Raw genomic sequence first — 14,461 nt, forward strand, 5'->3', positions numbered from 1 at the left:
CTATGAATTCAGTACGACCACCTTGGACTGTGTGCATCTGAGCACAGTCTGGCCCGCGCACGGTGGGCCTAAATATACTCTGTACAGTCATCTAACTTTTAAGCATGCTTTGCAGGCTGGCACCTGGGCGGAGCTCGCGCCTGCGCCAGCGGGGGGCGCTTCCGGCGCCACGTGGACGAGGGAGGCGGCAGGGACCGCGGGCCGGTCAGCCGGGGTTGGACCACGGCTCCCACCCCGCCGTCTCAGCAAGGCCGGCCGTAGGCCTCCGACCGGGCGGGGGCGGGGCGTGCCGGCGGGGGCGGGGCCTAGGGGACCCGGATGCGGGCCCGCCCCCCGCCCCCTCCCCCCCGCGGAACCGGAAGTGGAGAGGGGAGTCTAGGAGAGGCAGGAGCGGCGGGAGCAGCGGGAGTTGGGGGCGCGGCGGAGACAGGGCGGAGCCGGGACGGACCGGGCCGACTCCAGCGGTGGTGAGCGAGCGCGCCTTCCGCCAGGCGGGGAGGGCCAGTTCCTCAGCTGCGGTCCCGGGGCGCCGCCGGGTCCTGAAACGGGAAGGAAGCGGCGGCCGCGGCGGTCTCGCCGCATTTCCGCTCGCGGTTTCGGGCGCGGGGGGAGCGCGGGCGAGGCTTCTCGGGGCCGGGGGCTGAGGTCGGAGAGAAGGGGATGGGCTGGCTGGGGGCTGAGGGAGGGGCTGGGCCGGAGGGAAGGGCTGAGGTCTGAGAAAAGGGGGCGGGTTGGGGGAAGGGGAAGGGGTCGGGGCCTGAGGGGGAAGGGCACGCGGTTCTGAGCGGCCGGGGGCGATGGAGGGGGAGGGGCCCGGGGCTGCGGGCAGGAAGGCGGAGGAGAGGGGCCAGAGGCGGAGGGGTCCGGGGTATGAGGGGAGGGTGCCCGGGTCCCTAGGAGGAAGGGGCCAGAGGGCCGAGGGGGTCTAGGGTAGGGGAGGGGCCCTCCAGGAGGGGGTGCAGGACCCGCAAGGTCGGGGGAAGGGGCAGAGAGAGGGCTTAGGGGGAGAGGTCGGGCCCCGAGGATTTAAGGGAAGGGGGCGGAGGGCCGAGGGGAACTAGGAGGAGAGGGGCCCTACGGGGAGGGGATCCAGGACCTGGAGAGTTAGGAGACGGTGGCAGAGAGCCGAGAGGGAGGGGCCGGGGCGGAGGGCTGAGGGGCACTAGGGTAGGAGAGGAGCCGTACAGGAAGGGGTTCGGGACCCGGGGGGTCAGGGGCGGAGGGGCTGGGGTCTCCCGGCGGCCGGGCGGGGCAGTTCCCACCCCGCTCCCGGGCCCGGGCCCGCACCTAGCGGGAGGTGTTGCAATCAGGTCAGTGGAAATGCAGCGACCGGCGCAGCTGCAGAGTTGAGAGGCTGTAGGTTGGGAACAGCCCCTCCTCTGGGTGTGCTGGAAATCAGCTGGAAGGGGCTCTTGGGGAGGATTCCGACGCGAGCTGGATGGCCCCGCCGGAGGGTCTCGGGTGGAGGGGGACAGGGCTTCCTCCCCCTGGGATCTGGCCGCGTCGGGCCCCGGGGCGAGGAATCCTCCTCCCGCTGGACGCAGCTCCGGAGGCGTCCCGGGCGAGCGCTCCCCGCTGGCGCTCCGCGGTGACTTGGCCCCGCGGAGCTTGGTCGGGGCTTAAGCCGCCGGGGCCCGACCGCGTGATTCGGCCCGGCGGCCCCGCAGGCCGGCGCTGGGCCGGGCCGGGCCGGGCCTGACGGCAGGGTGAGTCACCGCGCCGGTGCCGCAGGCGGGCCCGCGCCTCTCCTTGATGGAAGGTACTCCCGGAGCCCAAGGAGCAAGGAAGGGTCCTAAAGGCCCCTCCGGACACAAGAGTGAAGAGCCGGGGATGCAGGGTTGTCTTTGATGCCCTGCCCCTACCCCCCGTAACTGGCAGGTTGCCCCCACTACCTGTGACTTTTAGTTGAAACATTTTGCGGGACGTATCCATAAAACACTTAAACTGGATGAACGGCATTGGTGATGCATATCTTTGCTCCGTGGCACGCAAATAGGGGCTGCGGAGGCACATGGTTGAGGGAGAGAATGGTGGTGAGCCCCGGGGACTGCCTTGTGTTGCAGTGGCCCAAGTCCTGGGGTGCCGCGTTGTCCACCAGGGGTCTAGTCTTTCACTGGGCAGGCGGTGCTTTGAGTCACCTTGCAGGGGGCCCAGGTGGGAGGGGGGTCCTCTGAGCAGTTGTGGTGCAGAGGGTGGGCCTTGTGATGTCTGTTTTGGCTGCTCAGATGCCCTTCTGTTCCCTTTGGCTTCCTGCTGCCCTGGAGAGGGCGAGGTTAATGGAAAGCTAATTGTGCATGGGTGGTTTCATCACCTCACAAAGAAACCCTGTCCCCCTCCCCCAGCCCCCCAACACTAAGCCACCGCCAGTCTACTTTTGGTCTCTGTAGATTTGCCAGATCTGGCCATTCATAGAAATGGGACTGTATAATATATGGTCTTTTGTGTCTGGCTTCTTTCACTTAGCATAACGTTTTCAAGAGTCATGCATGTTGTAGCCTGTGTCAGTACTTCACTCCTTTTATTGCCAAATAATATTCCATTGTATGCATAGACTACCTGCTATGTATCTATTACATAACATGGACATTTGGGTTATTTTCACTCTGGGGCTGTTAGGAGTAATGCTGCTATGAGCATTCCTTTACAGGTTTTCTGTGGAAGTTTTCATTTCTCTGGGTATATACCTAGGAGTGGAATTGCTGGGACATACGGTGCCTCTGTGTTTAACCTTTTGAGGAACTGCCAGACTTTTTCATTTTACTTTCCCACCAGCAACATAAGAGGTTTCTGATTTCTCCACACCCTTAGCAAACTTATTATTGTTTGTTTTTTGGATAGTAGCCATTCTAGAATGTGTGGAGTGGTATCTCATTGGTTTTGATTTGCATTTCCTTGATGGTTAATGCTACTGTCTTTTCTTGAGCTTATCATCCATTTCTGTATCTTTGGAGAAATGTCTGTTCAGGTCCTTTCCCCATTTAAAAATACGGTTAATTGTCCTTTTTATTACTGAATTGTAAGAGTTCTTTATATATTCTCGATATATGATTTGAAAATATATGTGTCTCTCATTCTGTGAATTATTTTCACTTTCTTGATAGGTGTCCTTTGAAGCACAAAGTTTAAAACTTTATCCAGTTTATTTTTTTCTCTTTTCACTTGTGCTTTTGGTGTCATATCTAAGAATTATTGCCAAATTCAAGGTTTTAAAAATTATGCTTTTTTTTTTTTTTCTAAGAGTTTAATAGTTTTAGTTCAGACATTTAGGTCTTTGATCCATTTTTCAGTTAGTTTTTGTGTATGGTGTGAGGTAGGGGTCCAGAGGCATTACCTCTGGATCCAAAAAAACCCAGGCTTTTAATTTTTCAAACAGCTGTTTCCATGATTTTTCAAAAGCTTAACGTATTGAGAGGGTAATAAATTATTGTAGATTTGAGCCTATCGCTAGCTGCCCTTGGGTAGACTTTTATAGATGCTGGCTGATAACTGCGGTACCCAGAATGTACTAAGCAACCTACAGAAGTTAGGGTTTCCAAAGGGGAAATTGAGCGTGAGGAGGGCCAGCAGAACATCGCCCCTCTAGTTCCTAAAGCGTGGCAAGCCGTGTGCCGATACAAATGGTTTGTACCTGTGACTGGTTTGTTCCTGGAGAACAAGGGGATTGGATTCATCTGTAATGTCTGGCAGTGCAGTGTCCAGTCAAGAGGTGCTGAGCTGGTGGCTTGGGGAATTGGAGTCTTGGTCCTGTGCAGTAACCGTACCCGTTGATTAGAGATGCACCCTTCTTCTCCTTTGCTCCCCGAGGCGCCCCTCTTCACGTTCCGATAGCCGTCGCCACGCTGGGTTTTATCCCGGCCACATCATGATCCCTTCCTTCAGGGAGTGCTTCTCTTATGTTATTTTTTTCTTAAAAACCCAGGGTAATAGAATTTTATGATTCTTAGTAGAGTCATAAATTAGGATGGACCAGAAATGGAAAGCTATCAGGATTCTAGCAAACAGGAAATGTATGTTAGCAACTGAGGGAATAGCTTCTGTTTGCATTAAGAAGAAACTTCAAACAGTTATAAATCTTTTGGAACTTCTTTATTTTCTGTAGTTTCTCACTGTGGCTGAAAATCCGTTGAGTTTTTTGGTTAGTAAAACGCAGCCCTTCCCACCGTCCTTTCAGATTGCTTTGCGAAACCTCGTTACGTTTGGGAGGATTTCAGAGGTGTTCTAAAAGGATCTCCACACATAAAGATTTGCCCTGGGTGCCCGTCAGCACATAGCCTTCTGAGCTTTTTACTCTTAATCTTTTTACAGACAGGATCATTCACAAATGCCTGGAAATTCCTCGCTGGATTCCCGTGTTTTAAACAGAGTTTTGTGAGCATCTTTCATCTTTACTTGGAAAAGAAAGGTTTGTGCACTGTGAACGTTCTCCCGTGCTCTCCCGCGGGTGGGCAAGGTCGACCCCTTTGACAGGGGGCGTGAGGGGCGCGCTTTTGCTGGGTTTGCAGAGGTTGGGATGATAATTCTCTGGGAGGAAATTTCCTTGTTGGAGAAATAAAGTCAATTTCCAGTGTTGCCTGTGGTCTAGGACGCGGAGGGGATTCCGCAGAATTCGAGTGCAGGACCTGGAGCATCTCTGTCCTGTCTGAGCAGCCGCCTGGCGCCTTCCTCCTGTCCCAGGGTGGGCGGGGGAGGCCGCGGGCGCGATGTTAGGGAGCGCCCGGAAGTGCTCCCCTGCGCACGGGTGAAGCCGGCTTCCAGAAAGACGGGTGAGAGTGGGCTCTGCTAGCGTTAGCCCCGTGAGTCTGGAAAAGTCTCAGGCCGGGACATCGGCTTTCACCTTTGCCCTCGGGGGGCAGTGAGCCTCGCTGGAGACCCCCGTCTTTTGTGTGACCGTCTCGTCAGTGGTTGGAACTCTGGGCAGCTAGAGTGCTGCAGGTGGGCAGCCCCTTCTCCAGGACAGTGTGGTGTCCCGGGGCACACGTGGCCTGGGGAGTCAGAGGCTGAGGGCAAGCCGTTTAGCCTCAGGCAGCTGTTTCTCCATCTGTGAACGGGCGCGTCGGTTGTGCTGAGCCTGGTCCGTCTGCTCTCCAGAATTGTGTCAAGCAGTTCACGTCTGGGAAATCCTTTTTTTTTTTAAAGAAACTATTTCTTGGTTAAGTTCTATGTTTTACTTTAATCTCAAAAGAAACTGGTCTTTTTATTTATTTATTTATTTATTTATCTATCTATCTATCTATGGCTGCGTTTGGTCTTCGTTCCTGCACGTGGGCTTTCTCTAGTTGTGGCAAGCGGGGGCTACTCTTCGTTGCGGTGCGCGGGCTTCTCATTGCGGTGGCTTCTCTTGTTGCGGTGGCTTCTCTTGTTGCGGAGCACGGGGTCTAGGTGCATGGGTTTCAGTAGTTGTGGCACGTGGGCTCAGTAGTTGTGGCTCGCGGGCTCTAGAGCGCAGGCTCAGTAGTTGTGGCGCACGGGCTCAGTTGCTCCGTGGCATGTGGGATCTTCCCGGACAAGGGCTCGGACCCATGTCCCCTGCACTGGCAGACGGATTCTTAACCACTGAGCCACCAGGGAAGTCCACGTCTGGGAAATTGTTGCCATGCTTTGCCATACCTGGTCAGAGGGTAGCAAGGTTTGAAGTGGCCATGAAGGGACATTGCTGGTCCTGTCCCACCTGGTGGCACATGATTCCCTGCCCAGGTGACGTGGCGGGAGTTGCATCTGGAAATCTGATAGCTCTGCACCCTGATTCGCCCCTGCCACCGCCTTGGACTTGTGACCCAGCGGAGCTGGTGGGGGGTGGTGGACCTGAACAGGGGAGTCTCAGGCTTGTGAAGGGCTCTCGTCCAGTCTGGATTCATACAGAAGCACAGTGACCCCACAAAGTGAGACTTGCTCGTCCTCAGTTCAGATGCTGGGATGGGGCTTCTGGTTGATTAGATGAAAGTAAGCTTTCAGTTGCTTCCTGGCCTATGTGAAATTTTATTCGTGCTTTTGGGGAGAATGAATCCATTCTTCTCACACATAGTTTTCTTTGGAAACCCTTAATAGCTAGATTTTGCCTTTGCAGTTATGAAAAGAACGATCTGGTTCAGTTGTGAAGCTGCATCGTTGTTCTGTCCGCTAGACGAAACATACAGAATTTCAGGACTCTACTGAGGAAGCAAGGCGGCCAGTCTTCAGAGTTGCCTAGTAGAGGACAGGTTGGCATGTATGGGCTGTGAATTTCCCCAAGTAGATGGCAAAGCAACGCTTGAAATATTTATTGACTTGTCAGAGTCCGAGTTAAGAAAATCATTATTAGGTTTCCAGTAATTTCCAAATTTCCAATTTGAAGTCAAGATGGGTGCTTTTTAAAAAAATTGTGATAAAATACAACAGAATTTACCACTGGTGACATTCGGTGCATTCCCAATGTTGGACAGTATCGTTGTCATGAGACTTAGTGGGAGAGGAAGATATTCCCAGTGAGTGAAGTAAGTGCACATGTGACTTTTTTATTTTCCAGAAAATTTCCTCACTTGAGTTGAAGCCAGGAGCATTTCTTATGTGTTTCTGATGCCGGTTGACAGCAGTATTAGAGCTAAAAAATGTTGGCGTTTCTTTTGTTCCTACGGGTGTCGCTCAGGCACGGGGATTATGAGTGACCATTTGAGCTTGTAGCCCCCCAGCCTGCCCTGTGCCCTCTAGGGTTTTGGGGTCCCAGGCAAAGGTGTCTGCGTCAGTCTCTGTAACTGCGGCACTGCTCTTCCAGATGTGGAAAGCCTCAGCCGGCCACACCGTGTCCATCACCCAGGACGACGCGGGAGCCGACGACTGGGAAACCGACCCCGATTTCGTGGTACAAGTCACCAGTCTGCCTGCCTTTCATGTCTCCCGGAGTGGATTTCCCCAGGGTTTGGGTTTGGGTGGGTGGGTGGGTGATTGTCTTACAATCCAGGCTGTGGGGTGCACTCGTCATTTATTTTTCTTTTCAGAATGATGTAAGTGAAAAAGAGCAGCGATGGGGGGCCAAAACCGTCCAGGGGTCTGGGCACCAGGAACACATCAAGTAAGAGACTTTCTCAGTATTTGTGTGACAATGATGTTCTGAAAGATGAAGAGATAAGGCAGGGATGAGATAAGGTCATGGCTTCATATGGTGGAATCGCTTTTGTTTTGTTTTGTGACTCGATTTTTTTTAATTTTATTTTTTATTTTTTGCAGCATTATTCTTTTTATTTATGTATGTATATATGTATGTTTTGGCTGCGTTGGGTCTTCGTTGCTGCACGCTGTGACTCGATATTTATACAGTAGGTGAATGTAAGACCTGACGTATATATTTACCTGTTTGTGTATGTGTACGTATACGGACGTGCTCAGTAGCTTAAAAATTCCCATCGCAAATGACTTTCGTGCTGCTAATTCTAGAGTCTGTTTTTCAATCTTGTGGTTTTCATCGAGGAACACAGTTACCTAAGCTCTTCTGTCTGCTGATGGGAGGTTTCTAAAGCGTGGGATGTCTGAATACTTTAGACTATAAACACCCTTCTTTAATTTTTATTATTTTGTTATACTTTTATTATTTTATCGTCATCAGTTGGATGCCATGAGCTGAATTCTAAGCATTGTGTTCTCATAAAAGCCTCAAATAGGAGAGCTGCTTGAAGCGTGTCATTGTCTGACTCGGCACTGTCGTAACTGGCCACCTCCGGGGCAGCTTGTTCCCCTGTCGGGAGGTGTAGATGAAGGGACCTTTTAGAATGTGCTCGGGCTGTGCCGGCTTCAGAGTGTGTGCTCCCGTGCCCTGATTGTGAAGGTGTCCTCACGGACTGGTGACCCGCTTTGGTCATCGGCAGAGAGCTGGTCTTGCTTGGCCCTAGGATCTTTGCAGTAAAATGAAGCTGTTCTTGGCTGAGAGAGACTCAGTAGATCGTCCCGAAAAGGAGGTGAAATCTGCAGCTCGGGCGTTTTAGACACCAGTGTTCCTCCCTCCCTGAGTCGCTGAGCCCCCCGCCCCCCCCCCCCCCGCCCCACAAGCCCCTGAAGAAGGGCCTGGGACCGGCCAGAGGAGATGGTGCCGGGGGCTGACTCGGGTCCCCCGCTGTGGGGTGAGGCTGCCTTCTGACTTGATGTCCTCTGGGCCTCTCATCTCTTCTGTTCCCCGTGACTTCAGAACGTGCTGGGGAGGGCGGGTTGGAGAAGAACGGAACTCTCTCCCGTCAGGCAGCCTCCAGGTGGTTAGGGTTCAGAGAACACACAGGGTCGGGACGGCTGTTGGTCCTCATGTTCTCGGGAGGCTGGGCTTCCTCCCGCGCTCGTCAGGGGGTCGGGAGGTGGCCAGGCCTGGTTGGTTTTGTAGCCGAACTTCTGGGATTGTTGTCCAGATGTTGAGGTGTGGATGTGTTGTCCCTTGGGCAGAGAGGCACCGGATCAGGTGGCCGTCGTGTGGCTGTGGGTCTCCCGACGGAGACAGCTGCAGAGGCTTCCTGGCCTGCCCGGTTTTGGCCACATCTTGTGATCTGTCCCACTGTTCCCAGTGTTTAAAGTAAAAATGGTGCTCACATTGTAAATTCTGCAAACCTCTCACTTCACCTTTGAATGAAAAGCTGGAGTACCCCAAGGAAAGAGCAACCGTCTTAAGTGTTTTGCGTCTCCGGGCTTCTGTCCTAGGGCTGCCTGGGGTGCGGGGCCGTTGACTCTGCTTTTCCCCTCTGCCTCTGGGGACGTTTACAGAACTAGCTCTCCCGAGTCAGGTGCCTGATAAAACCCTGAGGAGCTTTTCCCCTTGTGGGAGAAAGTCCACATTTCAGCACAGCTCTGTGTGTGTGTGTGGTGGGGGGTGGGGGGGTGGTTTGGGATGATTCACTGTGTGAGTTCAGATTAGTTTCTCTTTTCTGTTAACTTGCATCTGACTCTGAGAACTGCTGAAGTTGGGGGACCAGCTGGCGGAACAGTAAAGCAAGCACAAGGGAGACGGACTGGGGAGCCACCGAGTAGTGAAACCTTGCAGATCTGCCGAGATGACACGTCCTATCCTCGTCTGTCCTCCTGGAAAGCAAGGACGCACGTCTGTCTGACCGGTTTCTTCCTGTTTGATCTCTTCCCCCCAAGCATACACAAGCTGAGAGAGAATGTGTTTCAAGAACACCAGACCCTCAAGGAGAAGGAGCTCGAAACGGGACCCAAAGCCTCGCACGGCTACGGAGGGAAGTTTGGTGTGGAGCAGGACAGAATGGACAAAGTAAGTGCCCGGCCACGTCGTGTTGGGGTCCTGGCGTGCCTGACCTCACCGTGGTCGGCAGAGTGGTCACTCAGACCTCCCCCTTAGATGAAAAGTTGGGAGTCCACTTGTTGAGGACGGATTTGCCAGAAGTAATCCTCTCTCCATTGACCTTACCCGCGAAGGGCTCCCGTTTTTGGAAGGTCTTCTAAGATGCTGAGTTGCTGGGGAGTGGGTGGTGTGTCGGGAGCCCCGGAGCAGGAGATCAGGTTCTGCCAGAGGCCGCTCTGTGACCAGGACGGAGGCCTGGAAGCGGCCTGTCCGCAGGTGTGGTCGTCACCGCGGCGGTTCAGCCTGCGGCCTGAACGCTACCCATCTGCAGACCGGAGCCGAGTCTGCGGGCCTTGTTTCCCGTCAAGGGTGGAAATTCAGCCACCAGGCGTGCTGACGTCCTTCCCACATTTAGTGAACTTCAGAGAGGACCCTGGCCCCCGGCGTCATGCCACTGCCCACCAGGCTGGGGGCAGGCAAGTCCAAGTAGGTGGAGACTGAAGCTGTTAGCAATGCAGCAGCCTTTGCTGGCACTCAGAGAAGGGATTGGATCAGCTGGCGGGGCTCGTGTCCGCCCTGCAGAGAGGACGGTAGACCGTAGCGCGTTTGCAGTGAAGCAGGTCTGCAGTCTTTAGACGTCCCCAGAGAGGTAGGTTTCCCAGGCTGGTAATGCGAGATGCCTGCCTTTATTCTGTGCAGAGGTATCAGCTGGGTCGGGTTCTGGGCTGTAATTCCACCCCTGTCCCCCTTGTGCCTGGATCGGACTCGGCATCTGAGCTGGGCCTGGAATGACACGGCTGTGTCACGGTGTGCCGTCTGGGCTCTGTCACCACAGAGTGGATACATGGGGACCTGTGGGCACCCCAAGCCAGGTCTGAAATGAGCCTGGAGACGGAGTCTATGAAGGGCAGGCTGCAGGAGAGAGACAGGGACTCCCCCAGTGACCCCGTCACTCCCAGAGACGTCTGGACAGCACGCAGGGGAGTGGGGAGCGGAAACCACCTTTGGATCCTAGAAAGTCTGGTGGCTTTTAGGAGCACAAACGGGCAAAATCCCCATGTTTTTCGGGCAATGAAAGCATCATGTAGGTAGAAGCCTTTCCCACCCAACAGAGCCCAGGCTCTCAGGGTTACGAGGAGTGAAAGCAAAGAGACGTTCAGTATAAACCTGGGTCCCCAGCTCTGGGTCGGAAAAACCTGTTGGGGAAAACGTTGCAGATGTATCCAGGAAGCTCTGGATAAGGACAACGGAACAGTTGCTTTGGCTGCTGCCGGCCTGCCCCGTGCCGGCTGAGCCCCATCACCCCCGGCACCTCCGGCCCTGGCCCCTCTGGTCCAGCAGGCCTCCCGCCGGCCCGCGGCTGCCTCCCCCCGTGCTTTTGTCTGTGCTGCCCTCTGTCAGCGCCACTCCTGCATTGTGCTGTCCTTCCTGTCGAGGCCTGGACGAGGCCTGGACGAGCTGTGCTGTCCTCCCGTCGAGGCGCTCAGTGGACGGTGTGTGAGCGCCTGCAGCCGTGTGTTACCGGCACCCGGATGGCTCAGGGAACCGAGCTCTCCCTCCAGCCGGGCGGTTCCCCTCAGGTGGATCCAGCGGGGGCACCGCGGTCGGCGGGCGCGTCCTCCCCCTGCGCCTCCCTGCACACCTGGCAGCTCACGTGAGCACCGCTGGACCAGCCTGTCGTCAGAAATCACTAAGGTTCCAAACCGAAACAAATAACCCTGAAGTTATTTGCAACTTGTCCTTTCCAGAAATTGAAAAAAAGCCCTGAGATCTGCGTGTTGAGACTGTGTGATAGAGACTTCCAGAAAAAAACACATCTTGGGCAGGCACCTACTTGTGAGAGGATTGTGGGCTGGGAAGGCGCAGCGGCCTTCGGGATCCCATCCGCGCTGTGGTCTGAGCATCTCGCACGCCTCTTTCGGGGCTCAGAGGGGCCGTGGTCCACGGTGCAGGTTTTGTTCCTCGCCAGGCCCATCTCGGGACCAGTGTACATTCCTGCTTTTGGCAACGCTCTGCCCGCTGCTGACTGTTCAGTAATAAATACGGTCTTGTCAATATAAGATCAAGGGAAATTTGAGGGATAAATCTGTTTTGATCAAAAAGTTGGAAAAATTAATAAGCTGTCACTGGCCATATTTTTAGAGCAGTGTCCATATAACTTCTTTGTGGTGAAGAATCAAGTTGGGGAATCCTCTGCGTGCTGCTGCCTCCGTGTTACTCTGCCGACGTTCTCTGGGTGAGACCCTAGAAGCTGCGGGTGGGTGGTCTCTGCCGCAGAGATTTTCTGAGGCTGCAGTGCCTTGGATCTGCTGTAAGCTACGGGCATCGGAACCAACCCGGAAAGGAGAGAAAGTAACAGCTCCGAACTTTAAAGTAGAACCTACTTTGCTCCCTGGGCTGTGGAAAGAATGTACACTCTGAGTGGCCTGCAGAGTTGTCAGTTGTGGCGGTGACTCTGCAGTGGTTGGATCCCAAACCCAGCTGCTGAAGTTCTAGATAAACAGGAAGGGGGTCCACGGTGCGCTAGCGGGTCCCTCACTGTAGGAGGGGCCCTAGGCGGGGTGGCTCACTGGAGTAATAGTTAACCAGGGTTTGGATGTGCCTCCTCGCCCGCCGCTGGGTCACGTGGCAGGCACGCGTCCTGTGTCCTTGATGTCCGCCAAGGGGTCCGCGACCACTGTCCATTCTGCTGAGGGAGCCTGGGACCCTGGTGCCGAGCACGGAGGGTCAGGGGCCTGGGAGGCTGGAGCTGGACGGGGTCCGCTCAGAATTTGGGGAGTGTTTTCAGCCTCGCGGCCACCACGGGGTCTCAGGCAACTCCCGAAGTAGCTGCGTTGTCGAGACACACAGGCAGCCGTAGACGTTCTGTGAGTGCATAGAGGTGGTATGTTCCAAAAAGCTTTATTTACAAAAAGCCTCAGTGCCGGGCGTGGGCCCTGGGCCACGGTTTGCTGACCCCACCGTGGGAAACGCTGTGGAAACCCCGAGGTGGACTGCTTGTTCGGCACATGACCTTGAGAGGGTGTCACCAAACTCCCTTCCTGCCCGTCCGTGGGGCTGGTGCTGTGCTGACGGGCCCACTCCGCTCCGGACAGGCTGGGCGCACAGTGGCTCTTGACTCTGGACGCGAGGCGTGACTCCAGCGCACCTGTCTGTGTCTCGATTTGTTAGCAGATTGCATGTTGTGTCCTGATTCCTGGGTCCTGTGGTGTGAAAATGTCCCGTTTGAGTAGGGTGATCGTTGCCAGCAGTCTTCCCGGAACTGGATCTCAGGAGTCATGTTGCCCGCTGCTGGCTCTGCGGTTTCCGGATGGGCCTGGCCTCCTGGTTCTTCATGCCCAGTCATGTCAGAAGCCCCCGTTGTGGCCGGGCTTCTTGGGCAGCTTCCGGGGAGGCCGATACGGAGAGAGTTAGGGCAACACCTGACCGGTGGCCATGGCTTGCGATGCCCCCCGGCAGGCAGCTCCCCCCAGGCTAACTTCCACGTTGAGTGGTTTCAATTAGGGTCACCCACGCTGACCACAGGTGCGGGCTGCCCCCTTAGACCCCGCATGGGGGGCGGGCAATGTGGCGATACCGGCGGGCGTCTGACACTTTATTTTTGCAACCTGTTCCAGTCAGCTGTCGGCCATGAGTATCAGTCGAAGCTTTCCAAGCACTGCTCGCAGGTCGACTCCGTCCGGGGGTTTGGAGGCAAGTTTGGTGTCCAGGTGGACAGAGTTGATCAGGTGAGTGAAGCATCGTGGGCAGCTGGGGCCCGGGGGGGGCGAGGGAGCCAGTCCTCGTAGGTCAGAGCCCGCCGCCAGGTGTGTGTGCTGTGGGACTGCAGGGTGGGCGTCCTGACCACAGGGCTCACAGGGCCCCCCCTTTCCAGCTGCTTTGAGATGATTGGCTCTTTAAGAGGCGAGAACAGGGACTTCCCTGGCGTTCCAGTGGTTAGGACTCCGTACTCTCACTGCCAGGGGCCCGGGTTCGATCCCTGGTCGGGATCCCACAGGCCGTGCGGCCAAACAAACGAACAGAACAGTCAAGTGTAAGGGTTTTTTTTTTTACTGATTGCTGTAGAAACCCCCATGTTGGTATCTGCTCAGGGGATGACCCCGGGACAGCCTTAGATTTGTCCAAGGATGCCAGCGGGGACTGTTTACACCCACTGTCCCTGCCTGGATGTCACCGTGACAGGGATCCCCCAAGGGTGTCCAGAGCGGACCGGCAGAGTGCCGCCCGCTTACCGCGCTGTGCCGAGCGTCCGGGTGCTGCTCTGCTGTTCTCGAGGCCCTGCCTCAGGGCCGTCAGCCCCTTTGTTTTATGTCGTAGCATGGAGAGCCTGGGCTTGGGGGTTAGGCCTGGCTGAGCGTGGCCACGGTCCCGCGTCTGCCCTTCCCCCGGGCTGCGTGCGTGGTGCCCACCTCAGTGCCGGGCCTTGTTCCTGCTGTTCGTGTGGCTCTTGCGGAGCCCATTTGAGAAGCGGGCTGATGGGAGTCGGCCCAGGTCGGTGTCCTGTGGCTGAGCTCGCCGCGCGGGGGTCGCCCACCCGGGGGAGGCCGCTTCGCTCGCTGCTTGGCCCGGGCAGCCCCCGGGCTTCTGTGAGCGTTTCACGGGGTACGAATGCAAAACAGCAGGGCTTTGGGTGTTAATGGCTTAGGAAATCAAAGATCAAAAGATAACGTGGTTCATGTTTTTTAAAGTGTCCTATGCATCGTGGATCCAGGCATTTAAAACTGCATTTCCCTTTTCTCTGTGACTGCAGTCTGCTGTGGGCTTTGAGTACCAGGGGAAAACTGAGAAACACGCCTCGCAGAAAGGTGAGATGTGAAAGATGCCGGTGACGGGAAGGCAGCCCCGCCTGCCTTTGAAGGGCAGGAGCGCGTTGTCACTCGGGGCTCTTCCTGGGGGCAGGGGTGTCGCCACGGGCAGTTCGCTGCTCTCGCCTTCAGGTGTCTGGTCTTCTGGGTGTGGTGTGACAGTGGGGTCCCTGCCATGCAGCCCACAAAGCGCTGGCATCTCGTGTCCCTGTGCCACCTCCCGTGTGGCAGCAGAAGCTGCTTCCCCTCATCCGAGCAGCGTTGCCCCCGAACAGTTCCCTCTCTAACTTGGTTGGCAAAACTAACTTTCCCCTGAGGATGGAAACAGAGCCGTTAACTTACCGACATTTTCAGCGTGTACGTGCGTCTTTAACACGGCGTAGGCTAATCTTTATGAGGTACTACT

General features: G+C 55.7%; 1 protein-coding gene across 3 annotated transcripts in view; it reads left to right on the forward strand.

Annotated features, from left to right (window-relative positions):
* Positions 1 to 340: 340 nt before the first annotated feature.
* CTTN (cortactin) overlaps positions 341 to 14,461 on the forward strand; it is a 33,976-nt gene continuing 19,855 nt past the window's right edge. For 2 of the 3 annotated variants that reach the window (XM_068556685.1, XM_068556687.1), the window contains exons 1-7: positions 341 to 467; positions 4,306 to 4,402; positions 6,749 to 6,835; positions 6,972 to 7,045; positions 9,091 to 9,220; positions 12,868 to 12,978; positions 14,001 to 14,055. In XM_068556685.1, the coding sequence (XP_068412786.1) occupies positions 6,749 to 6,835; positions 6,972 to 7,045; positions 9,091 to 9,220; positions 12,868 to 12,978; positions 14,001 to 14,055 (457 nt within the window). In that variant the 5' untranslated portion in view covers positions 341 to 467; positions 4,306 to 4,402. Of the gene's footprint in view, positions 468 to 512; positions 646 to 4,305; positions 4,403 to 6,748; positions 6,836 to 6,971; positions 7,046 to 9,090; positions 9,221 to 12,867; positions 12,979 to 14,000; positions 14,056 to 14,461 lie in introns of those variants that run through there. The other variant, XM_068556686.1, reaches the window with a different exon arrangement.

This window comes from Eschrichtius robustus, chromosome 11, assembly GCF_028021215.1.
Source record: "Eschrichtius robustus isolate mEscRob2 chromosome 11, mEscRob2.pri, whole genome shotgun sequence".
NCBI classification, from domain to species: domain Eukaryota; kingdom Metazoa; phylum Chordata; class Mammalia; order Artiodactyla; family Eschrichtiidae; genus Eschrichtius; species Eschrichtius robustus.